This window comes from Mangifera indica, chromosome 5 (assembly GCF_011075055.1).
Source record: "Mangifera indica cultivar Alphonso chromosome 5, CATAS_Mindica_2.1, whole genome shotgun sequence".
NCBI lineage: Eukaryota > Viridiplantae > Streptophyta > Magnoliopsida > Sapindales > Anacardiaceae > Mangifera > Mangifera indica.
Window position 1 is genome coordinate 20,771,721 of NC_058141.1, and position 26,820 is coordinate 20,798,540.

Sequence of the window (26,820 nt, forward strand, 5' to 3'; positions counted from 1 at the left end):
AATTTAGCAAGACATGACTATTTTATGAAAATAAATCCAATCTTGAGCCAAATTTGAATCATTTGATCTGAACTCAAATTTGAGTATGAATATCTCAAATCCAGCTCTATTAGCTATAGATTTAGCTACAGCCTTTCAGTGGCTAGATTAGAAACTTAATCTACACAATAGATAAATAATGGCAAACAGTACTACCGTTTGCCCGCCCAAGGGAGAAGGCAACAATGCGACAAAGATGCGTTATTTAACCAACTCGAAATACGGAAAATCCTTCGAAGATTTGTCGCGTTATATTTAAATAATAAATAAAAAATAAAGCAGCAGAGCCCAACCGAATGTAAACAAAGAAGAAATGGGTAAAGCTGCAGCAATAACTTAATTTAGCCCTATCCGAGCAGGAGCTTAAAAAGTAGATAGAAAAGAGTAATAATAGTAACAATAGGGCGGCAATCCATAGAAAGTGATGGAACTGTTGCTTCTATAAAGGCAAAGAAAGTGGGTCCAAAGACTTAATCCCAGCCCAACAACAAGTACATTTTTCTAAATGAAAACATATATAAAAATATAAAAATATCCCATTGCTTGCATTAAAATATATATTTAGGTAGTAGACTAGAAGGGTAATGAACGTAAACTTACGATGTTCATCATCAGTCAACAATCAACAATACAGGCCATCAGATCAATGCAAAACATATCAGCGACTTTGTGTACTCAGCCAATGAAAAAAATGAAATAATAAACACCCCAATCCTTAAGATAATATGAATCTAAGAAAAACTGAATTCTAGAGAAATAAACAATAATTCCAGCTTTTTTACCCTGCCTGCCATCCTCTAATACTGATGCATAAGCAGAACTACCAGTTTCTCTCAAACACTATCATAAATTACTCTTCTCAGATAAATTTTGGCCAAAACCATCTAAAGATAATTTATTCTTAGATGGTACAATAATATGTCAGTCATTTTGCAATTTACCCCTCATAATGGCATTTTGATAATGGAAGAAAAACAGAAACTCTTAAGGCAAACAAAGAGATAAGATAGGAGAAAATAGTCATTGAAAAGCAACCAACAATGAACATCTATTTCCACATGATGAAGACCCCACAAAGCCCAGGAATGATACACTTTAGGTGCTGCCGGGTCCCACCACGTTTTCTTTGCCAAACAGCTAGCAGAAAACAAAAAAAAAAAGGGGGAAAAGGATCTGTCCTCTGGAGTCAAAACAAACAATACACTGAAACCATCCACACAAGTCATCAATCCTTTTGGAGACTTTTAGTTAGAGACTAATTAGTAGCAGGGGTGACCTTTTTCTACCTGACAAGCCGCTGCTAAGGAGACTGGCATGGATCAGTCATACGAGCTTCTCCATCTTTAAATGTATAACCAAACTTGGCAATACAGTTATGCCGTAGAGTAGCCCCAGGCTTCGCTTTCATGTCATGCTGGCGACGGGGAGTTGAGCACAAGGCCTTGGTCATTGGGAAAACCAAAATCCCCAAACAACCCCTGAATCATGAAAGAATGCAACATAAATGTGAGCGCCAAAATTTGATCCTTCTGGTTTCAAGTAAACTTTAAGATTATCCAGCGAAGTAATGTCTCACTGTGTCATCATCAAACTAGATTACCCATGATGGAGAGGATCAACTATGCAAAGCTTCAATAATTCCAGCTATTAGATCTTCAGGGTACTTTATTTCAGGTGAAAGTTAACTTCAGTATTAATCCCACTAAATAAAATAGCCAAAATTAAAGCTAAAGAGGTTTTACAAGTGGACCAGAAATGGTGTATGGTGCAGGGAAGATTGTTTATATTCCTTTTAGCCAATACTTAAAATTTTATTTAATGACAATGAACTTACCAAGGTATCATTGATTGCATAAGTAATGCAGTAGTGCTCCTGAAAATTGACAGTTTAGAAATTAGTTAATAACAGTTATTATCTATATAAAATAAGGTTAAAATAAAGATAGATCTATAACTTAAAAGAGCTTGCATGGAAATGCAACCACTATTCCACAGTCCATATGAACAATGAGCCAGCCTCCCAAGTTCCAAGCAGGACATTTAGGCAACTCTATTTGGCGCAGGCCCACAAATGATGAAATCAGATCATGTTATTAACTAAGAGTAATGTTGGTTGAGTTTCAAAACAGGAATGAAAGATTTACATACCTGCATCATGTGCCACTCCTCAAATTCATCAAACAATTCTAGCCGTTCAATCCTAAAAACCAGAAATCACAGATGAGATTCTTCCCTAAAATATTTCAGAAGAATTGGCAAGCTTCCCAACAAAAAGCATCAAGAAAAAAAGTAAAGAGGGAAGGTACTACACTTTATATCCTATAAATTATTAAGAAGAATCATAAAAAGAAGACTTCCTAATGACACAGCCCATGAATTCTCCTTTCCAGTAAAGACAGAATCTTAAAAAGTAGCAGTGGTACACACACATACAAGGACCCAGGCCCCCCACGGGCCAGCCAAGAAATTTTGAGGTTTTCATTTAAAATTTACTCAACAGCCAAAAACTTCTAAGCATAAAATTATACGCTGATTCCAAAGATAGACATGATCTAACTCTGGCACACATATTGCTAAACCCAGAACAATGTGTAAATGCCATACCACAATTAGTAATTGACTTGCAAGCACAATCTATTAAGCATATGCTTGCACGAGGGTGCCTTCCTTAATCAGATCATCCTTGTGATTCAAACATAATCATTAAAACAACAATGTCAAAACTGATTTTATCAGCTTTGAAACTGCGGTAGTTTAATAGACAGATTACAATGATGTGTAGACCAAAGGATGATATGATTTGAGATTCAATTATGCAACCAAAACCCCTTTTCAAGAAAATGCTTGCCAAAAATTTTTATTTAATCAAATAGACAACAAAACACAACAACTTCAAAACAAATATACAAAATTACTAAGATGATAACAATTCTGGATTTGCATGTGGTCCAACAAAATTGATGAACAATTAAAGCTAAATCACTTTTACACCCAAATTTGGCAGCAATTATAATTTTGTACACCTGAAAATGAATTACTGAACATATTAAAATATATATAGAAACTAAACAAGAAAACAGCACATATTTTAAGCATATAAAATGTAGGGACAAAGTTTTTATAAAAATTACACACAATAAGTAAAACAAGAAAAAGAATTTAGCTACGCCATCAAATAGTATTGCAAAACAATCAATTATTACTGTCTAATGCTCATTAAGCATATCAAGGCTTCTGGAATCATATTGGTGCAAATATTTTTTAAAATACATTAAGAGCATACCTGCGTCTCTCTTGAGCATCAACAAAATTGCTATAAACTTTCAGCATGTCCCAGGCAACAGCCCTCTGGAGCATCACATAAAATTATAAAAGTAAGAGTACACATAAGAAATCAACAATAAAAAGTTTATTAAACGTTAGCTTCAAAAGTTGTTGTCATTCATAATGTCTTATATTACACAAATTTGGATTCCTCTGTTCTAACATTTAGAAAAGTTGGTGAAAAATCCAGATATTCAAGGGGATATTAAAAAAAAAAAAAACTGCGTAAGATAATCATTAGAAAGCCTAAATATCTGTCTGCTTACTTGCATTCCCTGTATAGCATTTATAATCTTCCCATAGATTTAATTTTCAACCCACTGTTTATAAGGTAGGTATCATATGTGTACCAACATCAACAAGCCTCGTATATCATAGTTGTCAAAGGTAAAAAGCGCCAAAAGGCAATGAGAGGTCCTACTGCCTAAGGGAAAAAGACAAAGCAAAGGCGTCGCTTTTTAACCAATGGCGATTAAAAAATTCCATAAATTTTTATTTTATTTCCATTAAATTAAAATTATTTGTTACTACATCAATCATAAAAAATTGACCGACAACTGCATCAATAGTCTCAGATCTAATAACAATTAATTATCATGTCTAGACTTCTCTAACAACCATCTATAAAGAATTAATAAACTTATGTGACAACCTTAAATCTCTCCAGTAACCTCTTTGGCAACCCTAAAACTTGCCAACAACCTCTTGGCAATCTTAGAACTCACTGTTGAACTCTCGACAAGCTTAGAACTTATTAGTAATCTCTTCGACAACCTTGAACCTCACTAAAGACTTTAAAAAATGTCAAAAACCCTCATATCAGACTGAAAATTGTCTAAAACCTGAAACTGTATCAAAAACTATCTAGAATTTGTTGATAACCCTATAATCTAGTTGTGGATAACCTAGGTGATAATAAAGGGAGCTTTTTCGATGCTTAAAGCTTCTCCCAAGGCATCAAAAAGGTGCTAAAAACAATCGCCTTTGAACCACTAGTCACCTTGAATAAACCGTTGGTTAAGCATGCTTGAGGCGCACCTTTGACAACTGTGTTGTATATATTTTCTTACTTTCTCACCTAGATGACTCCCCCTATCCTCAATGAGTGACAATCTCTTTAAAAATGAGTGGAATATCATTCATCTAAATCATACACATATTCTTTTTGTGTTAAAAGAAAATAAAGGGAGCAGTGATTGTTAACAAATGACATTATATACCTGCCATCCCTGGTCAGTAAATAGTTTCTCTTTTGCAAGTAATGTTGGTGTAGCAAAAATTCCAAGAAGTGCACAACCACGACCCTGAAGCAAAAGAAATAAGAGATATTATATGCCTATCATAACTTTCAAGAAAAAGTTTTATAAAAATGTTGGAACATAAATCAGAATAGTAGTGAGCACACATCTATTTTTCCATACAAGCAATAAATTAGAATATTCCCAGTAATACACACCTTGAATTTGATAGATGGTAGAGGAATTCCCCAGATACTAGCGCATGCATTTTATTAGTTTTCAAGACCAACTCAATTGGACTTACACATTATCTTACCTTGAATTTGTAGGCATATTAACTATGACTACAATTATCAGTCAATACTCATGGCCAATTAGAATGGCATCTAAAGATTCAATATTAAGATTTAATCTTAGGAGTGTGTCTTTAAAATCATTTAAAAGTGTTAGGACTATGCATGTAGACAGCTATGCAAATCTAAAATGTATAAATCACCATTAATCATACTTGAAAACTCACTCAAGCAGTTATGCCTATTATCGACTAAAAAAAACAGTACCGCCAAATTTCTAATCATTTGCTGCCCAAAAGCATCATCTGGGAGGATCTGTTGAAAAACCACAACAAAACATGTTAGACATATGGTTATACTATAAGATAGATTACACCTAAAAACATCCTAAATTTAAAAGGGGAAAAACTAAACAAGGACACTAATAGAGAAGATGAAACTACAAAAATCAACTTCCTCTTGTGAAAAGGCATATAACCTGCTCATATAAGAAAAACACTGCTGTTGAAAAGGTTTTTGCAGCCCAACCAACAACAGCACGACTTGAATCAGGATCCAAGTAAATTAAAACGCACTCTGCAATTATAAATGTCGGCAGGCTGATAAAACATCAGAATGAAACAACTTCAGAATGAAGCAGCTTAATCGCTTTTTCAAGATTAAGACAGATAACTACGATCTATGTAAGAATTGCAACCAAAAAAAAAAAGTGATGAAGTAGAATAAAAATTATCAATGTGCAATTGTCAAGTCTTGGCAAATCAAATGGGTTATACAAAGTTATTAAGATAAAGCTGAAAGCATTTTAGTTCTTACTTTAAATCAAAAAAGATAGAGTTCCAACAACCAAGAGGATTAAGTTGATTCCCTCAGGGAAATGAAAACACATTCATTTATGGAAAAGATATAGAAACCATCCTAACTCTCACCTAACAGATGTTTCAAAAACTACAGTAGGATATTAGTAGCAACTAAATCAACCTAAACTAGCATCAATCAATTAAATCACTAAACTTTAAAATCCTATGATGAAAACGCCATAGTGAAATTTGAATTAAATACAGAAAATCTCTCTGTCCACCTACCTCAGATCCATGTTAGCCAAAGTTATGACATCTTCTAAATTTGGTATATTACGCAAATCTACGGGGAGTAGCTTGTAATGATCACTTAACACTTCTCCTTTCTCTGCAAAGTCACAGACAACCAAGAAGGTAAGGAGGCTTCCAACAAATTTATGAGCGGAAGATAAATCATAACAGCCATGCATCCTTCATCGGTATATAAGAAAAATTAAAGCAAAAACTTCAAATTATATTTCTGGTTGCTCAAAATTGTCACAGTCAAAGCATCAGAAACTGCAAGTGCTTACCTGGTGATATTGATGCGGCAGCACCAACTTTGTCTCTCAATTGACTAAAGGTTTCAATAAGTGCTGCCTTTTTACTAGTTACCTGACAAACATCTATTTTGTTAATATATGTACAGAATTTGCATAATAAACAGAGCAGATTGCAAAACTAAGACGATTTGCACTAACAAATATGGATCAGAAAGTAGACAGTGGTCCATGTCATGAGCTGACATGTATCATACATTATAAGTCTTAACCTCAATGGGCATGCAACACTCTCCCATAGCACAAAACAAAAACAAGTTGCAAATCCCATATACAATATGGTAATAAAAAAATCAACACAGACCTCTTTGAAATCCAGCTCTACATATAAATGGGGCGCTTTTCCCTCATCCTAACAAAGGCAAAATACAATTATTTCAACCAAAACTTTAGTAGTAAGATTAATATATGAGTGTACAAATGAGCAAACACTAAATATCCAAACAAATTACAAAACACTGAGAAAGGCAAATAAAGCATTCACAGCCAGAACTCCACAAATTCAATAGCAATTCACAGAAAACATCACCTGCAACTGAAAATATGTTGTATCAAAGCCAGCCCCAAGTGATAAAATCTGTTTCTTCACGCTTCTTTCACAGTCAAGGAACTGATAAAGAAGCTTTCTAAGCGCAGCCCAACGCGCAAAATAGCCTCGAAACAAAAAGATAGCAAAATCAAAGAAATTAAGTTTCAAAATAATTAAAAAACTTAGTGGTAAACTGGTATAACTTTTCCAGTAACTAAATCATACCACGGTTAATTATTGGAGATCTCCTCACAGGTCTTCTTACAAATAAATGAACGTAATCGTCTTTCATGTATCCCTTCTTGACGCAGGAGCTTCAAAATATACGGTAAATCATTGCTATTAGTCACCAATCATACCGCGCAAACATGTGTTTATAATTAGCAAATCAAAACAGGTTTAAAATAAACAATCAAGGAAAAACAAGTGCAATTGATTCAGAAAGAAAGAGGAAGACACACAGTTTACTTGCGGAAGCATCGTCGTTCGTGGCTTGCACAGCTGCTCTGTTACTCTGCGCATCACCAAAGGAATTGGCCATCTTCCGATTGACGTTGGTGAGGGATTCTCTCGGATTTAAGGGTTATCGCTCGTAGTGGATAAAAATATTGACTGAACTAACGCTTTAAATTTTGAAAATAAATCTTCGATACTGAAATTGAAGTTACAAAATCTACCTCACGGCCCCCCCCCCAGTAATCACGTGTGTTCGGCGTTCTAATGTTTGGACCAAAACTTGTTGGCCAACGGACCTATTCCCACCCAGGTTCGGTAAAAACGCCATCTCATAAGTATAATTCTTAAAAACTCAAATACTTTCTTTTTTTTTTTTTTTTTTTTTATAAATTTATTATTAATATTAAGTACAAAAATATTATATAATTAAAAATATTAACAAAATTATCAATTTATCAATTTTTTAATTAAATTTAAAAATCTAACTTTGAGTTTATTTTCAATTTTTAGTTTATAAATTTTGAGTTTTTTAAATATTTTCAAACAATTTTATTTTCAATTTTAATAATGAATTTAAACAAATATTAAGTATTTAAATTTTTTAAAATTAACAGATAAAAGTTTAAGTTGCTATCCATCTTTGAGTGGGAATAAGTATTTTGGCCAAAACTATTTTTCACCCTTAACCAAAGTGGGGGTGAATTTACACCTGACTAAGTCTGAACACTTTTTAATTTGGGTTTTATTTGAATAAAAAATGAGATAGTTATAGTTCAAAATTTTTTAGTTAAAGTTAAAAGATAGTTCAAAATTTGACTTATTCCTTAAATTTAAAGTTCAAAGTTTTGTTTGAATTATGATTTTGATTCGTGACTTAGGTTTATAATTCACTCATGAATCAACGTTTACCTAATAATTAATTACTTGAAAAAAATTTACCCAATAATATGTAGAATGATATCATTTTAATAATTGTTTAATATGATAAGAATTAAATCGTAAACCAAACTCAAATTGAATCAAGTTATATTTTTTACTTACAAGTCAAACCAAGCTATTAACTCAAGTTTGACTCGCTTTTCCCTTATGACCCAATTTTGACCTAAATGAAAGTGAAATTGCTCGACTTAAGCTTGAACTGATTTTTAAGACCAAGTTAGTTTGGTTTAGATCCAACTCTAAATCCAAAATCAAACTCATTTTTTCAAAAAATAATAGTTGGAATAAAATAATAATATTACCTCAAAAGATTTAAAATAAATTAGCTTTTTAAATATCTTATATTATGGTTTTAAACATTACGTTGTGAGTTTTTACTAGTTTGAAATTTTGATATTTTGGAAACAATACCCACCACCCTAAATAATGTTTCATTGATCTTAAAATTTTGACGTATAAATGGATTGTTATTATATAATTATATGATTTGTTGATGTGTGAAATAGACTCAACATGTGAAAACTCCGTTGAGTCATCAATTGGGAGATTTCGATGTTAACATTCTAACTTTGAAGAAGATGTCAAAATGAAGATTTTGTTATCATCAAAAGGAAAAAAAAAACAATATTGTCCATTCAGTCATCCATTATTATTATTGATACTCTAACCTTAATAAAGATATGGGAATAAAGATATTATTCTCATCAACTTTGGAGAGGATATGAGGTGACTTGTTAAGTTAAGAAGTGAGAGTCACAATTGTAGTGGTGGTGGGCTGACTAAGCAACTCTAGAAAAACAGATTGAAGGTGGAAAAAAAAAAAAAAAGACATTAATAAAATTGGATATCGAAATTTTTTTTTATTTTATTGTTTAACGGTGATATAATAATTTTAAAGCATAGAATAATTATGGATAATGTAATAATTTAACTTTTTTAACATTTTATTTGGGTTTTTTCTTATGTAAACGTAATTTAATTTCAAATAAGAAATAGTTGTCTATACTATTAAGGGTGTAATTGAAGCAAACTTTAGCTGGGAAATGTAATTTGCTTAAATCAATTTTGCGGGGTGATCACACGTGACATGATTGTAGAATAAACGTTAATTGTATGTAAGTAAATTTGAATAAATATTAGGACTGCCTTTTGTTTGGGGCAACATGTGGTTATTCCGGCTCATTAACTAATGAAAAAAAAAAAAAAGTTTGGTAATTTTTAATAACCAAACTTACAAATAATTTGATCATCACTTTAACATAAAATAATCTTAATTTTATTACATTTGTACTCTTATTGAATTTTCATATCAGAAAATGTTTTCATTATTAATTGAAATAACAATAAAGCCACCCCTGTTATTATTATTATTATTATTATTATTACACCTTTTCTCATATAATTTTGGGAACAATGAACTCCTATTTCTATTAAAATTACAAGTTAATCCAACACACCACTCATCACCGTCTGTCAACACCCACACAGCCACCACGTCCCTCAACCACTCGGCACAAGCAAGGAAAAGTCCCGTTGTTGTTGTCTGCACGTGGATCGTCCCATTTTGTCATTGCACGCTCGTTACAACACTAAACAAATGATGCTTGATTGAGATGTTCATAATTTAGCCAAACTAAGATATTTAGTTTTAATAGAGGGAGATTAAGAAGGGATGAAAGTCAATGTCAAGATACTAAACCGGGATATTGTAAACCTCATATTTACTATCTTATTGTTTAACAATACTTATCATTAATTTATTTGTATTGATCGATAACAATTTTTTTAATTAATTATTAGATTTTTTAGGTATAACATCATTCTTATTTATTATAATTTTTTTTAATTGTCTTATTCTGATTGATTTAAGTTAATAAAAGATGACATTACAATAAAATTATATTTAATTTTTTTTTTATTATTCTCATTAATAATAATAATTATTGATCTATTTTAAATTTGTCAAATATAATCACGCTTATTTTATCTTTCTATGTAAAAAAAAAAAACCTACGCGGCCGGTGAAATCAAAATGGTGGATTCTTAAGACGATTTGACTTTTACCGTTGACCGTCTTATTATCTATTTAACACTCCGCTAGTCATACAGAAAAGCATGAAATTTCCGATGTGTGCAAGCTCAACTAGCTAGCCTAACACTCATTCCAAGCCTCTCAAGCTCGGTATTGGCAAATAGCAATAGCCATGGCAATTCTTGCTCTTCCTTTGGTCATTTCCTTTCTCAAACCACATTCTACTCACTTTTATCTCCTCCGCCCTGGTAAACCAAACCCTAGCCGGCTATACAAGGCGCCGCTTAGTAAACGTTTCTTTTACAGAACCTCCGCCGTTAGCACTTCAGCTGTTCCGTCGACTGGTTCAAACAGTGAGACACAAAAAGCGTCTGTTCTTACTTTTCAACAAGCCATTCAAAGGCTCCAGGTCATTTTACTCAACCTTATTGTTTGTTTATTGATTATTGATTATTGATTATTGTTTGCTGATTTCGTTTATGTTTCTTGATCCTTGTATTTTTTTTTTTAAATTTTCAGGAATATTGGGCTTCGGTTGGATGTGCTGTAATGCAATGTAGCAATACTGAGGTAATTTATCGTTATTATTATTATTTGTATGTGTTACTTTAATTTTCTCTTACGTTTTCTTGTAAAAATGATTATAATTATAGTTTTCTTTTCTGTTTTGACATTGTTAATTTGAAAAATTTGAAAAATGAGTTAGCTTTTTTTTGAGTCATTAAAATTTGCATCAAATTAATTAGTGTGTATTTTGGTCATGTTGAGCAGGTTGGAGCTGGGACGATGAATCCACTGACATATTTAAGGGTTCTTGGTCCGGAACCATGGAATGTCGCGTAAGTATGCTTTGGAATGTAAGTTTGTTAATTTCACCCTTCTGCACTTGTAGCAGCATTGTTTCGATGTGAAATAAACCTAATCTGAACTTTTTTGGATGCAAGTTATGTGGAGCCTAGTGTTCGTCCAGATGATAGTCGGTATGGAGAAAACCCAAACAGGCTTCAACGTCACACTCAATTTCAGGTGTAGTTTGATTACATGTACTTGTGGACTCTACTTTTTTCTCTGTTAAGTGTGTTTTTTTTTTTTATAACTTTCTTTTGGTTACATTCTTCTGTTCATTTTATTTTAATTTCAGGTTATATTAAAGCCTGATCCTGGAAACTCACAAGACCTCTTTATTCGTAGCCTATCAGCTTTAGGTACTTGTCTGACATTCTTTTTCATTTTTTAAATTAAATTAAATTCATGATATATGGTAATTATCCTAAGATGCTTCAAAGAATTTACTGGTATAGCATATTTATGTTATGTGTTTATGATCGTTGAGTCATTTCTTAAACTTCATAATCAGATAATATTTTGGCTTGAGTACTTATGATAAGCATACACATATTTGTTATTAATTGACATATTGACATTATATGTAATCTGTCTGGGCAATGATTGCTTAAGTAATTAGGACTTCAATTTTATTTATATTATAATTGTTATCTTGGTGTTTGATCTCCATGCATTATTTTTCAGAATCACTCACAAATTGTGACTGGTGAAACATGTTATTGTTGTTAAACAGAACATGGCTGATCATCTTGCTGGGGAAAAAATGTGCATGTGCTTATTAATTATTTTATTTCATCTACAATGTGTACTCTTTTTGAGCATTTGTTTTATGTTTTACTTCAAAACCTAGCTTACCTAATTTTTTGTTCATTTATTTGATAGGTATTGATGTTGGGAAACATGATATTCGTTTTGTCGAGGACAACTGGGAGAGCCCGGTATTATATTATTTCATGCTGTTGGATTATAAAATTTTTCCTTCATGAATAATTGTACAATTTTTTTAAAGAAGTTCACTTAGGTTGAACATTTCTGTTTTCGGTTGAATTTCCCATATCCTTTTAGTGTGGAGTTTAAGAAAACTATTATTTCAATGTTTTGATATTTAAAAGCTTAATATTGAGTGATTACCCCTCTCCTTTTTCTTGAACAGGTCCTTGGTGCATGGGGTTTGGGCTGGGAAATCTGGATGGATGGGATGGAGATCACACAATTTACCTACTTCCAGCAGGTTATTGCTCATGCGTTAACATTATACTATAGAAAATTTTTAAGTTTTTGGTTAATGAGTTCCATTCTTGCTCTATCTCACTTGCCAGGCTGGCAGTCTTCAATTGTCACCAATATCTGTAGAGATTACTTATGGTCTCGAGCGTATCCTCATGCTGCTGCAGGTTGCATAATATTATGATTTTTTTTTCTTTTTTTTATAGTGATTTTTATAAATTTACTTAATTTTCTGGAACAATTTGCAGGGAGTTGATCATTTTAAGAAAATTCAGTATGCTGATGGAATCACATATGGGGAGCTTTTCTTGGAAAATGAGTAAATAAACAATTATTTGATTGGATTTTTAGTGTTGATTTCTTTCTAAATTAATAGTTGCTTTAATTATTACTATGTTGTATGCTAGTTTTCAAATATTGTTTACACACATTTATCACTGAAATCATTAGGCCGAGATTGTTTTTTTCTTCTGTCTCTACATTTCTTATCTTTACAGTAAAAGATATAGCAATCCAATCCAGTGGAAAAAAAAATGATGCAGTTTAGGTTGTTTCCATTTTGAGGCTTGTTCTTTACTTCTCTTTTCTAAAACTTGTAGAAGAGGGAATTTCATTCAATTCAATTTTTTATCACTGCTTCTCTCCCTCCTTTTCATTGTTTCATCACACCATAGATAATGAACTTATCTGTGCAAATCTTCATTGCTTGTCAGTATCAGGAAAAGATTTGGGATGTGCTGTGATTTTTGGTCTTGTGTCCAATCTTGTAGAGATATACTTCTTTTATATCCTGTCTTTTGGCTATAATTATAAAGTTTCATTTTGATTATTTACTGTTTTGACATCTGTTTCAGGAAGGAAATGAGTGCGTATTACTTAGAGCATGCCAGTGTTCTTCATGTTCAGAAACACTTCGATTTTTTTGAGGAAGAAGCCTGGTCTTTAATTGCTTCAGGCCTTCCAATCCCTGCGTATGTTTTACAAACTTTGATAATTTTCCCCTTTACATATACTGTCTTTATTTTACCTTGTTTTGGCTGTAAGTTAATGTTTGCTAAAAAAATGCTAGGTATGATCAGCTTTTGAAGACATCTCATGCTTTTAATATCCTAGACTCTAGGGGCTTTGTTGGAGTAACTGAACGTGCTCGTTATTTTGGTCGAATGCGGAGGTCAGTTTACTTTTGTAACTTATCTCTGGAAAGAAATTGCATGTGTGAAACAGAAAACTTATGTAAAAAGTCAGAAATATGAAATCAAGTTGCAGTTCTTGCTTGGATTTGAATAGATTGCTTTTTTTATGAAATACATTTTCTCTTAGTCACAATAATTAATATTCTTTCCTCATGTTTATGTTTATATATCAGTTTAGCTCGTCAATGTGCACAACTTTGGTTGAAGACAAGGGAGTCTCTTGGGCATCCACTGGGTATGGTTTCTGAGCCTGTCAATCTTGTATGCCCTAAAGAATATTTGGAGGCAGCAATACAAAAGGTTGGCTTCGCTGCCTGTTTGACAAATTTTCTTTCAATAGTTGTTTTCATGAAAAGTTGATGAAAGCTTTCTTGTGGTTTTTTGAGTGTCTTTTTGGACATACAAAGCTATTGTATTTTTTGTTTTGGTGAAATTGTGGCATAATTGCCATTCTTAGCATCTTGGAAGTTAAGATTTTCTCTTTTTCACAGGTCCATGATGATCTAAGGTCATTTGTACTTGAAATTGGGACTGAAGAGATGCCACCTCAAGATGTTGTTAATGCAAGCGAGCAAGTATTGTTATTTCTTTAATGAAGCATTTTGTTTTTCTAATATCTACACACTATGCTTTACCTCATGGTATTCCCCTTTGATGGTGGTCATGAAGCTGGAATTGCCAGTTGGCTTCATAAATTTGTTGCTTTACAGTTTTAGTTGTCATCAAGATGTTCTATTGGTTATTGTCTTGTTGATGCCTTTGATCTTTTATTATGGGGTTAGATACTCTTTAATCAATTCTTATTCCATGTCATCTGCAGCTTAAAGATTTAGTATTGCAGTTACTAAATAAACAAAGATTGAGCCATGGAGAAGTGCATGCTTTTGGTACACCTCGAAGACTAGTGGTACAACTATTATCATTACCCTTTTTTGAACTTGTTGACAATTTCTTGTTTATATATTGTTCTTCAACCTTTGACAATTCCCTCTTTTTTTACATTTTAAAAAACTGATCCTCCAGCCTTTTATATTATGTCACTTTCAGGTTTGTGTTCAGAGTCTTTGCAAGAAGCAAATTGAGAATGAGATTGAGGTTCGAGGACCTCCTGTTTCAAAAGCCTTTGATGACCATGGAAATCCTACAAAGGTTTGCTTGCCTTGCATTTTATTTTATTTTTCTTAAAGGTATCTGAGCATTAATAAGTTAGATCTTTTGTTAAAGATAGTTGGATTTTAACAACAGTAGTACCTGAAGATGACAGTGACTGCATAAATTTTTTTTCCCTTTACTATTTGTATATTCATGTCTGTGTTTAGGCTTCCAAGTTCTTAGAATTATCCTTACTATTTGAATTTTCACACTTGTATAGTGGTAGATGTTTTACTTCCTATTACTGTAATCTGACAAGAGTATGAATAACTGTATAATACTAAAATCTTTGTTTGCTTCCAGGCTGCTGAGGGGTTCTGTCGCAGATATGCTGTTCCATTGGATTCAGTGTTCACAAAAATTGATGGTGAGTCAGTCTAGTTGCATGCATAAATACTGGGTTCAAAGCTCAGTTTCTTCTGCAGACTCGGACTGTTCTGTTTACATAATTTTGATTTGACAATTTAGTACTTTAATTTGCCATAATAAAGCATATATGTCAAGGTCCTATTTGTTTTAATGGTGCCATTATCTCCTATTCTTAAGAGTGTGCGTCCTTATTGTAGGGAAAACAGAGTATGTTTATGCTCATGTGAAGGAGTCTGCTCGACTTGCTTTGGAGGTTCTATAGTAACTTTTTGTTGATTGATGTATTTTTTATTTCACTTTTTAATAAAGGTATTCATGTCGTAGGATCAGACGCTGCCTTGGAACAATTTTTACGATAAAAATGGCAACTTTGATCTTGACCATGCATATGGTATGTAAAATTCTCTGGTTCTAATGTCATTTTTTTTTTACTGCGGCATGTTAGGTTTTATCTGAAGATGTGCCTGGTATCATTGGTAAAATATCATTCCCAAAGTCAATGCGTTGGAATTCTGAGGTATATTATGGAATTTCTGTGTTTGTGTTTCTATGGACTGAAATATCTGGAATTGGGTTTATTAAACTGGTTAAGCGTTTACTTGCTATTATGCAGGTCATGTTCAGCAGACCTATTCGTTGGATTATGGCCCTCCATGGAGATGCTATTGTTCCGTTTACATTTGCAGGGATTTTGAGGTAATTATTATCAAGTGTTCTCATCTCTCTACCGAAGTGACTTGGCTTGGTTTCTTAGGGACCAATTTTGCCACTATAGAGCATAGTTTTTTCTTATAGATTTTCAGGAATATGCATGCGTAGAATGATTCCCTAATGGTGAATGTTAGTTGGATGACTGGATATCAGATGATGCCTGGAATTAGATATCAACAAATCTTTCATAATTTGGATACTTCGTACTTGTTTGATGTTTATGAATTTGAAGTGAGCATCTGTAAGGAAAAATGTGCTTTTGTCGCTTTCACTTTTTAAGGAATTTTGAGGTTCATTCTTTTTTGAAAAGTTCATATAACTCTATTTTGAGGATCTTTCTTCAAATAATTGTAACTTGAAAAGCTTGTCATTGGCTTCAATTTTTTACTTGCGTTATTGTGATTATATTTATAAACTTTCAGCCACTTTTCACTGTTTACTATGCTTATGATGAGCTTTTTTTCATTGTTAATTTAGCACGATACACCTTCAATAAGTTAGTTGTTGAGAGTCTTGTCTCCAAATCCCGTTCTGTCTGCTCATTCGTGCAACATTGTACATTTTACTTACTAATTTCCATTTTGTAATGCAGCGGAAACCTATCTTATGGTCTTCGTAATACTCCTGCTGCCACTGTTATGGTATGTATGGAAACTATTCTAGTTTTGGGTTTTTATGATGGTTCGACTTCAAAGAACTTGAATGCTTAGAAAAAGTAATTATGCTGTGGCCTAGTTTAATGGATGTGTAGTCAAATAATTAATATAAGGTTGAACATAGATTATTCCCCTATGATTGACCAGATAATAATTCATAAATCTAGTTCTCTCTTTTGGATGAAAGATAAAGATGAAAAAAATAAATTGATTTTGTAGGCATTGTGGTCTAAGTTTTAAGAGAGGTCCTCTTGCCAACCCACAAGCAATCAGACCACTATGGAGGAACCAAAAAAGAAAAAACAGTTTTTTTTTTTTTTTCAAAAATGGCTTTCAATATGTGCCACAATTTCTGATTCTTTATATATTTATGTAGTGAATTCCTTTTTTATTTTTTGGATGGGATATTTAGATACTTTGTTTTGTAACATTTCACAGGTAGAAAGTGCAGAATCTTATTTGGATGTGATGAGGAATGCTGGAATTAGTATTGAAATTGAGGTATTATGAAGTAATTTGATTTACTGTTTTCTTTCTGGAGCCTTCCTTTTCAATTAATGTTGTGCTTCTTGACTGGGTAAATTACTTCTCTTTGCAGGATCGGAGGAAAACAATTTTGGAGCTTTCCAATGCTTTAGCAAAAAGTGTCCATGGCTGCATCACTGTTCAGCAAAGCTTACTTGATGAGGTGACATTGATGTTCTCATTGGTGATTTCTGTTATGGAAAACTCAATCCTGAACACTTTCCATGAAACATATTAGGTTGTAAATCTTGTTGAGGCACCTATTCCAATTCTAGGGAAGTTCAAAGAGTCCTTCTTAAAGCTTCCAGAAGATCTTTTAACCATGGTAAGCTGTCGACTTACAAGGTCTTAAATACAATTCTGCACAAGTATAAAAGTTGACTGATTTGTCTTTAAGTTACTGTGTTTGGTTATCAATCTATCTGTATTTCAATTATTTGCCCCTGCTATTGTCAAGGTCTTCTGGGAAATTGCTTCAGCTGATTTGTCATTAATGTTATAATCGAGCTCATAAATGTTATTTGATGTTGGCTTCTATCCTAACACAAATTTTAGCCAGAATGCAATTAGAAATAGGGATGTTATAGTGTCGCAAACACAAATTTGAATTACTTATTTTATCAGATTTAAATCTATACACCAACCATGCAGGTTATGCAGAAACACCAGAAGTACTTCCCCTTGACTGATGATAAGGGGAGGCTGTTGCCATACTTCATTGCTGTGAGTTTAATGATGAGATTAACTTTTTGTATCTAGATTTTTTTACAACAAAGACACTCTTATTCCTCTCTTGGAGGAGCCAATTTAATATTAATTTAGTACATCATATGATTCTGATTTCCTTCTAGGTTGCAAATGGGGCAATCGATGAGATGGTTGTCAGGAAAGGAAATGAAGCTGTACTGAGGTTGGATATATCTTTTCCTTTTCTACTTCTGCAGATATTTTTCTTTTTACATAGGCTTTTTTAGACACTGACGAGGAGTCAACCATATCTTTTTTTGGGAGGGCAGAGCTCGCTATGAAGATGCTAAGTTTTTCTACGAGATGGATACACGGAAAAAATTTGCAGAATTTCGAAGTCAACTAAAAGGGATTCTTTTTCATGTAAGTGTTCTATTTTTTTTCATTTGTCATTTATCTAGGGTGAACAAGAGTGACGAAAACATTCATATATTCTTTGTTTAATTGTTATGTTTCGTAATCCAATGTTATTACTGAGGGTTGGTTATTGATTGGGCTTCTATTAATTTTTATGTTTGATGATTTGAAAAACAGGAGAAGCTTGGTACAATGCTGGACAAGATGATTCGCGTTGAAAACATGGTTACCAATCTAAGCATTGACCTGGGAATGAATGAAGATATGCTTCAGATTGTTCAAGATGCTGCATCACTTGCAATGTCAGATCTTGCGACTGCTGTTGTTACGGAATTCACTTCTCTGTCAGGCATAATGGCACGACATTATGCACTTAGAGATGGGTATCCAGACCAGGTTGTCTTACTATTGAATTTAATATAATAATTCCTTTTTCTTTTTGAACAATAAAATCATCCCTCTTTTTGTTCTATATATATGATGAAATTATATATGATGTAATTAGTTTCTCTGCATGGTGCTGAATATCGTTTTGTACACTATTTTCTTTTTGTTTTACAATGGGCAGGTTGCAGAAGCTTTATTTGAAATCACCCTTCCTAGATTTTCTGGAGATGTACTTCCTAAAACTGATGTGGGGATAGTTTTGGCAACTGCTGATAGGTGAGTGTTTAAGTTCTAGTACACATTTTCTGTTCATTGCTAGTCTATTTCATGTCACACTGTTATGTGATGAATAAATGCCATGTAGATTAATTTCAATTAACGTATTTCATATGATATAAATTCGTAGAACTAGAAAATTCTTCCTTTTAGGATGACTAGTTGATCTGTTATGTAACTTATGTTGCAGGTTGGATAGCCTTGTTGGCTTATTTGCTGCTGGTTGTCAGCCTAGTTCTACTAACGACCCATTTGGCCTGCGAAGAATCTCGTATGGTCTAGTAAGTAAAAGATTAAGTTTATGTTTTGATGCTCAACTAGTTATTTTAGCATTAACATAATGCACTGCTGTTTGTTATAGGTTCAAATTATGATTGAAAAGGACAAAAATCTGGATCTGGAACGTGCTTTACAACTTGCTGCTGCGGTCCAATCAATTAAAGTAGATGCCAGCACTATACATGATGTAAGAAAGCCTGGCACCTCTATTCTACGCACAACAATCGTTAATTGTAGACATTGTGGTTGAGAAGTATATAAACAAATTGATTTTATGGAGTTCCTAAATATAGCCTTGCACAATCTGTCTCCTACTTTTACCATTTTTGAGTTTTGTTCATCTAATATTACCCATTTGGGTGGCAACAATACTTTCTGCTAAGCATCTTCTGATACTTTGATTACTGATATGTAGTGATTTACCTCCTGCTAACTAAAATATTGGAGTTTTTGTATATAGGCATGCCCTCTCTTTTATGTGTTTGTTGTTTGTTTATAGGATTGGACATCAAATTTTGAAAATTTGGATTTTTTGTAGATAGACATGCCCTCCCTCTTATGTGTTTGTCGTTTGTTTATAGGATTGGATATCAAATATTGATGGGTTTTTTTTTCCTATTTTCAGGTACATCAGTTTGTTAGTCGAAGATTAGAGCAATTTTTGGTATGCATAGTTGTCTTACCATTTAAGTTCTTTTCTCAATTGCATTTATCATCTGCATATTTTATTCATAATAAAATGGTAAAATTGTTCTTTGATTTGCAAAGAAGGATCATGTTGTTTGACTTAACATCATTTCACCATTTACAAAATTTTGGACAATGTGCAACGGGATGTTTTTGTAGCTTCTTGTTAAATAGTTTGGGGACTATGAACCTTGAAGTTGAATTCCATGATGCTCTAGTTTGATGCATTATTAAGGTAAGTGCCTACCTCATACAAACACCAAAAGCACAAATAATAATTAAGCAAACTGAAATTGATGCTTCAGTAATTTAACTTCTAAAACCTGTGGCAAAAGAAAGTATTAGAAAAGATTTGTTTCACCAACACCAACGGAATTCTGATTTCTGATTCGTCCCTTCACTGTTGCTTGTCTTTTTTTAAATACGTATTGTTTAATAAGTTAATTTCCATTGAGATGACTGATGTTACCTGAAGATTTTCATTTATTTCTGATAATTTGATCATGACCAATATGCATTATTCTAAGATACTCAGGTTACAAATTTATGCATGTTCTGGCTATGATGTTAACTTTAAGAGAATCACACCTCAAAAGTTAGTTATTGAGATGGGAGAGTCCAAAACCATATAAACCCCACATTAGTTGTCTATACTTTTTAATGTGAAATCCAAGTCTCATACTTTGTATTTGGGATTTTAACATACCACCATGCGGGCTAGCTATGCATTAGCTCTTTGCCAGTCTCGGGTGAACACTGCAATGCCAGTGTCATCACCCGCACCGTACGATTGCAATTAGAAGATATGGTGATGACTCTGATATCAAATGATATGAATCTTAAGAGAATCATACTTTAAAAGTTAGTTATTGAGATGAGAGAGTCTAAAGCCATATAAATCTCATACTAGTTGTCTATACTTTTCAATATAGAATGCAAGTCTCATACCTTGCATTTGGAATCCTAATAAACTGCATTTGGTTGTAGGTTGATAAGGGAATTAGTACAGAGGTTGTTCGTTCTGTCCTTGCGGAGCGTGCAAACATACCTTGTTTGGCTGCAAAGACAGCATATAAAGTAAGTGAACACATTTCTTATTCAGGTACTTTTTATTGATGTCTGTGGCAACATTGTGGGTGTCCTATTATTGGCAAATTAGTTGAGGTAAAGAATCAATGACAATATTTTCGCACAATTTCTTGACCATTTTATCAAAACTCTTTTGGATGATTGTGGCTAGATCCACAATGCTTAATTAATGCTCCTTGGATATTTCATGTTGGATACAATCTCAATCATTTTGAAAATAGTGTAAGAAATTGTGTAAAAGCTTTGGTGGCACTGATTCATTTTGTGCTCATTAATTATTGCTTCTAGATGGAAGCCTTATCAAGAGGTGAGCTTTTCCCGAAGGTGGTCGAAGCATATTCACGTCCAACAAGAATTGTGCGTGGAAAGGATGCAGACGCTGCTTTGGAGGTTTTTTTTTTTTTTTTTTACCTTGAATTGAAATTTTAGAGTTTATATATATGGGTACTTAAATTATATGCGTCCGGTGTTAGAGATTTGCTTTATATTATTCTTTTAAGGTGGATGAATCTGCATTTGAGACGGCTGAGGAGAGAAGTTTATGGAGTGCTTTCTTATCAGTCAAGAACAAAGTTGATCTGAGTAAGTGCTAATATTTTTTCTGGATTTGATCTTTTGTGATAATTATTTTTATTTTTGTGAAAAATAAGTTCATTTCTCTTCTCCTGCAGATATTGAGATCGATGATTTTGTGGAAGTATCTTCACAGCTAGTACAGCCACTTGAAGATTTTTTTAATAATGTCTTTGTAATGGTGGTATGTCTTCTTCGCACTCTGTTTAAATTATAATTGATAAAAACGGATGTTCTATATCTAAGTCTGAATGATTCAAAGGAAATTGAAAGTAATTTATTTAATTTTAAATAGTTGAACACAATGAATCAAATCAGTGTTTATATGTGTGCATGAAATATTATTGCTTTATAATTTACACATTTAAGAGTGTTATTACCAAAAAAACAACTTTATTTATTTTTGCAACTTATTAGTTGTATTTGATGTAGTTCTAAAAAATATTGTTTGTGGTCTTACCCATCTGCAGGAAGAAGAAAGAATCAGAAAGAACAGACTTGCTCTGCTAAGAAAAATTGCAGACCTTCCTACGGGCATAGCAGATCTATCCCTTTTACCGGGGTTTTGAGTTTTATATGGCAACTTGATAATCCTTATATCACTACCCGTTAGGGTGTAAACATTTTGTAATATTTTCTTCAGGGTTGGCATTTTATTATTTTTATATAAATATTTATATGATTGATAGAAAATAAGGATGTGCCTTTTCACCCTATGCCGTTTCCGTTATTTTTCACCGGATGCCACTTGAAATATGGATGTTATTACTTTTCCCTATTGACTTTGAGGAGAGTTCAAGTTTGAGTTGTGAGTTTACTTTTTCGATTTTAGTCAATTTTGAGTTGGATTTTAATTTGAGTTTTATTCCAGTTTGTTGTCATTTAAATTCTGGTTTGCTGTGATCACGTGTTCTTGCTTAAGGTTAGATTCGATCTAAATTATTAAAATTTAAGTTGAGCGAATTGATTTTGAGTGTAAGATTGGGCTTTTTTATGAATATGTGTCAAAGAGTTTTAATCATTTGGAACATTTAAGTTTGGATTGATTTAGATTGAATTTAAAATAAATTTGTTTTGAAATCGACTTAACTCCATTGAGAAAAAGACTTCCATCTCCTTTTGCTGCAAAAAGCAACTAAAACATGTCCCTCGTTTTTACAGGTTTTAATTTTATACCATTTGAACATTGTTTTAGTTTTATACATAATGTGACTCTTCTTAGACTTCATTCATCCATTCTGGTTGGTTAAAGACTGTCAAATAACAGTGTAATAAGACCACATGAACATGATGAGAAAGTAAATTCCAAAAATTCACCTTTAAAAGAGAAAAGTTAAGGGAGGTACTTTTCACTTTAAAATATGCACGGTAAAACTCAGAAGTACAGTAAATTTCACCCACCCTCTCCACGTGGACAATTCTGTAAGTTTGCAAGGGAGCCGCCGCCACCAATGTACCCCAGAACTAAAAAAGCGAAACCCCGAAATCAACGGCTATGTCAAGCCTCGTGGTCTCGAATCCACCCTTTAAAAGAGATAAGCCGTAAACCCTTGTAAATTCCAATGGCGTATCGGTAAATATGCGCAAATATGAGGACTAAAAAGTAAATTATAAACTTCCTTGAACACATAAAAGCACAACCTACCCGAGCTCCCTGAAGCAACAAAAACAGGGCCATAAATTGAGCGTATCGGGTTGATCTCACTCTCTGCTCTTGTTGCGGCTAGGGTTTCTCTCTCTCACTTTTTTTTTTGGGTCTTCATTCAATTCTTCTTCTGACATTTATAGTTTTAGTTTTTTACAGATCTATACACTCTCACCAATCACACCAATAAAACACACCCATGGATGAGGTGTTGATAAGCTAGGGTGTCGTGGTCGCCCTTTTTGGGTTGAGGATTGTTTTTGGGAAGTTTTGTGTGTCTTTATTGAGTGCATTTAAGAAATGGCGACTATGAACCCGTTTGATTTGTTGGGTGATGATGATACTGAGGATCCATCGCTGCTGATTGCTGCTCAACAGAAAGTCGTGGCTACGAAGAAAGCTCCGACTCAAGCCAAGCGACAGCCCTTAGCTCAGCCTAAGGCGGCTAAGCTTCCTTCCAAGCCCCTCCCTCCTGCTCAGGCTGGTAAGCACTCTCTCTTTTTTAATTCAATACATATGTTTTGGTAGTCTATTTAAATCATGTTAGTTCTTACGTATTGAAATGTTTTTGTGTGTAAAGTTATTTCTTTATGTAAAATATTATGCTTGAAGATTATGGTGTAAATTGTGTGACTGTAAATTATCTTTTTGCGCATATAGTCTGTGGTATTTGGATGTAAGTCAGAAAATTTATTGATTGCCCTTATTGGAATGTAATGTTTAGTGGCTATCGTATGTGGAATTTTTAAATGGTTTGTTTTATTGATTAAAGTTAATATATTTTGAAGTTGAATAAAAAAATACAGTGTTTTTGTGTGAATGCTTCGTTATCTGGCAAGTGAGGATTCTATAAATTCCCGTTAGACTTGTTTCCTTGAAGTTAGATAAAGTGTGTTTTTTTCTCAAATATCTCCATCTTGCTTTTGGAAAACAATGGAGCAAGTACAAAATTTTACTTATATATGCTCTATCTGGTTTGATTCTATTGCTGATCTGCATTAGAGTTGATTAATTGTGATGGTCCTACAATCTATGATGATTTACAAATAGGATCAGCCTTGAAAAAAATGTAGTGGATTGTATATTTCTATTTCGTTTTTGTTAATGCATTGTGATTATTTTCTAATGAATCTGAGGGGCTTTTAATTTGTGATTTGGCTTTGTTTGTGGTGAAGCCTAAAAACTCACTTCCTTAATACACTGTTTTGTTTATATTGCTTTGGATCTTGTATAGTTTTTTATGTACTTATTTTTTACCTTTTTGTTGGGTATAGTGAGAGAATCAAAGATTGAAACTGGTCGAGGAGGAGGTCGTGGAGGTGGACGCAGTTATGGGCGTGGTCGTGGAGGTGGATATAGGCGTGATTTTTCCAATGATGAGAACTCATTCAGTAACAGGGGGGTCCCTGATGGTCAAGTTGCTGTAGAAGATGGAGAGGCTGGGAAGAACTCAGAAAGACGGAGCTATGGTGCACCTCGTGGTCCTTATCGTGGTGGACGTCATGGTGGTTTCAGTAATGGCGAAGTTGGTGATGGGGAACGCCCTCGTAGGACATTTGAGCGCCACAGTGGCACTGGGCATGGGTAATATATAAATATTTTTTTATATGTCCTGATGTGTTGGAATTGTTCTATGTATTTATCCTTCTGTGTGGCTTTTATTCTATTCGCAGAAATGAATTTAAACGTGAAGGGTCTGGCCATGGTAACTGGGGATCCCAAACTGATGACATCTCACAGTGAGTATTTTCTTTATGGTCTTCTCTCTCTTGTTAAAAAAAAAGAAGTGGATGTGCATAGTTGTTGACCAACAATATCTAACAAATATTTGCTATATTTAGGGTGAATGAGGAAGCTATCAATGGAAGTGAGAAGAATTTGGGTGATGAGAAGCCCACTGGAGAGGAAGCTGTCAAAGAACCTGAACATAAGGAACCTGAGGAAAAGGTTTGTAATGTAGATGTTTTATTTACTCCAATAACTCTTACAATTACCTTCTGTTATTATTTTTTGGTTTTTTGATAACAATAGATATGTTTTGTCTACCCATATATCAAATGTGTTTTCGAACAATAGTTAATGATTCTCATTGATCAATAGCTCGATATAATAGATTTGCATAAATTCAGATCAATTTCTATAATTGCTGTTCTGTCATTCACAGGGGAACTTTTTATCTTCTCTAATTTCATTACTATTAGTCTCATAAGCAATGGGAAAAATCAATATTCATTTCTTTCAGAATGAACTGAATATCCTTTGGATATTGTTTGGTAAGATAACAACCTGATTGTTATAAACTACTGGTCTGAAGTCAATGTGGAGATTCCTTCCTTACTGGCTGGTTACTGAAGTGTACTATGTAGGATGAATTTGTCAGTCACTTGCATATTCTGAAGTCAATCTATTATGTGCTCATTGTCATGTCCAGTTACAAGGATACAATCAAGCTTTATGAGCCTTATAGCTGCTACTAGTTATTACTGTAACAGCTAACAATTGTTACTTGCAAAATAGGAGATGACTCTTGCTGATTATGAGAAGGTGCTGGAAGAGAAGAGGAAAGCCTTGCAGCCCCTGAAGTCTGAAGAAAGAAAGGTCAACACAAAGGAGTTTGAGTCAATGCAACCACTCTTCAATAAGAAGGGCAATGATGATATCTTTATTAAATTGGTAAGACTTTTTGGATCTTCAGAAAATTTTACCATTGTTATTGACCTTTTGCAAAGGACTGAGATATGTTTTGGTAATTATCTCTGATTTATTGTGAAGGGTTCTGAAAAGGATAAGCGGAAGGAGGCTGCTGAGAAGGATGAGAAGGCAAAAAAAGTAAGTTACTTACCATTGCATTAATTTTCTGTATTGACTGATATGTAATGGTGCTATATCTGATCTGTACTTCACTTTTTTCCCAATCAATATGCATAGTTTTAGGGGCTTATCCTCTGGAGTAAAGGATTATGTTAAGTCTTTTGTGTCTCAAGTAAATTGTAATTGGGTCTTTAAGGATTGGATGAATCATTTCAACCTGTCTATAAGTATCTATTTTTGTTTGGTTTTTGTTGAACCTTCTAACTTACACTTTTGTTATAGTCTGTCAGCATTAATGAGTTTTTGAGGCCCTCAGAAGGAGAGAGGTATTACAATCCTAGTGGTCGTGGTCGTGGACGTGGCCGTGGCTCAAGAGGAAGTTATGGTGGGGGCAGTGCCACGAGTAATGTGGTTGCCCCTTCCATTGAGGACCCTGGTCAGTTCCCAACCTTGGGGGCTAAGTGAGATTGTCTAGATTCCAATCTCTGTTTTTCAAATTTTGGGTTCTTTCGATAAATCATATAGGGAAATTGACTTGAATAATGTGGTTTCCTATATCAATTTTTTTTTTTTTTAATTTTTTGCTTTAAAATGTATATTCAGGCTGTACTTCTAGTGTGCCCATGTAGCCTTGGTATGATTGAACTGGGGCATATGAAAACTATTTATTTATAACTAGAAATTTATCTTTGCGGTTTTGAGGATTTATTTATAGCCTAAAATTGTTATGGCATCTTTCTGTTATGCCTTCATGGTTTTAAACTATGATATCTTGAAATGAAAGCCTTGCTTATTTAGATGAAATTGGGTTTGACATCCCTCGACAATTTTTTTAAAAACATCAAACAGTTTCTAAGATCAATATGGTGCTGATTACATCTGCACTGACTCCAATTAAGCTTCACCTAAAGATCACTTTGAGCCTAAAAGTTATTTATATTTGATCAGTTAAGGATTGAATTCAATTTAAAAATTTTTGGATCAATTTAAACTAAACTTGAATGAAGTTTGTTTGATTTGCGTTTGAATTCAGAGTTCTGA

General features: G+C 33.4%; 3 protein-coding genes across 8 annotated transcripts; 2 read left to right on the plus strand and 1 right to left on the minus strand.

Annotated features, from left to right (window-relative positions):
- Positions 1-1,046: 1,046 nt before the first annotated feature.
- Positions 1,047-7,577, minus strand: LOC123217734 (leucine carboxyl methyltransferase 1 homolog). Of its 4 annotated transcripts, none has more exons than XM_044638855.1 (14): positions 7,284-7,577; positions 7,048-7,136; positions 6,823-6,947; positions 6,598-6,645; positions 6,267-6,348; positions 5,980-6,082; positions 5,373-5,493; positions 5,162-5,209; positions 4,584-4,667; positions 3,323-3,387; positions 2,188-2,239; positions 2,022-2,089; positions 1,874-1,912; positions 1,047-1,517 (listed from the first exon to the last, which is right to left on the minus strand). In XM_044638855.1, the coding sequence occupies exons 1-12, from the start codon at positions 7,361-7,363 to the stop codon at positions 2,024-2,026; spliced, it is 963 nt and encodes a 320-aa protein (XP_044494790.1). In that variant the 5' UTR covers positions 7,364-7,577; the 3' UTR covers positions 1,047-1,517; positions 1,874-1,912; positions 2,022-2,023. The 4 variants fall into 4 exon arrangements, 3 of the variants coding, with proteins under 3 accessions (XP_044494790.1, XP_044494788.1, XP_044494789.1); XR_006502528.1 differs by having other exon boundaries at positions 1,994-2,089; XM_044638853.1 differs by lacking the exon at positions 2,022-2,089 and having other exon boundaries at positions 7,284-7,575.
- Positions 7,578-10,321: 2,744 nt separating this feature from the next.
- LOC123217240 (glycine--tRNA ligase, chloroplastic/mitochondrial 2) lies at positions 10,322-22,188 on the plus strand. Of its 2 annotated transcripts, XM_044638132.1 has the most exons (36): positions 10,322-10,658; positions 10,769-10,819; positions 11,021-11,088; positions 11,194-11,275; positions 11,391-11,454; positions 11,978-12,033; positions 12,249-12,326; positions 12,415-12,489; positions 12,571-12,641; positions 13,177-13,293; positions 13,392-13,493; positions 13,689-13,815; positions 14,007-14,090; positions 14,336-14,422; positions 14,563-14,664; positions 14,971-15,034; positions 15,234-15,289; positions 15,482-15,553; positions 15,650-15,732; positions 16,340-16,388; positions 16,842-16,904; positions 17,002-17,091; positions 17,167-17,253; positions 17,580-17,651; positions 17,780-17,838; positions 17,945-18,038; positions 18,210-18,428; positions 18,601-18,695; positions 18,886-18,976; positions 19,057-19,161; positions 19,600-19,638; positions 20,649-20,738; positions 21,039-21,140; positions 21,251-21,332; positions 21,422-21,507; positions 21,794-22,188. In XM_044638132.1, the coding sequence occupies exons 1-36, from the start codon at positions 10,422-10,424 to the stop codon at positions 21,890-21,892; spliced, it is 3,198 nt and encodes a 1,065-aa protein (XP_044494067.1). In that variant the 5' UTR covers positions 10,322-10,421; the 3' UTR covers positions 21,893-22,188. The 2 variants fall into 2 exon arrangements, with proteins under 2 accessions (XP_044494067.1, XP_044494068.1); XM_044638133.1 differs by lacking the exon at positions 10,322-10,658 and having other exon boundaries at positions 10,767-10,819; positions 11,021-11,106.
- A 697-nt stretch (positions 22,189-22,885) lies between these two features.
- LOC123216503 (RGG repeats nuclear RNA binding protein A-like) lies at positions 22,886-26,487 on the plus strand. Of its 2 annotated transcripts, XM_044636926.1 has the most exons (8): positions 22,886-23,017; positions 23,128-23,452; positions 24,243-24,552; positions 24,642-24,707; positions 24,810-24,915; positions 25,486-25,641; positions 25,741-25,797; positions 26,062-26,487. In XM_044636926.1, the coding sequence occupies exons 2-8, from the start codon at positions 23,269-23,271 to the stop codon at positions 26,242-26,244; spliced, it is 1,062 nt and encodes a 353-aa protein (XP_044492861.1). In that variant the 5' UTR covers positions 22,886-23,017; positions 23,128-23,268; the 3' UTR covers positions 26,245-26,487. The 2 variants fall into 2 exon arrangements, with proteins under 2 accessions (XP_044492861.1, XP_044492860.1); XM_044636925.1 differs by lacking the exon at positions 22,886-23,017 and having other exon boundaries at positions 23,024-23,452.
- The last annotated feature ends 333 nt before the right edge of the window (positions 26,488-26,820 follow it).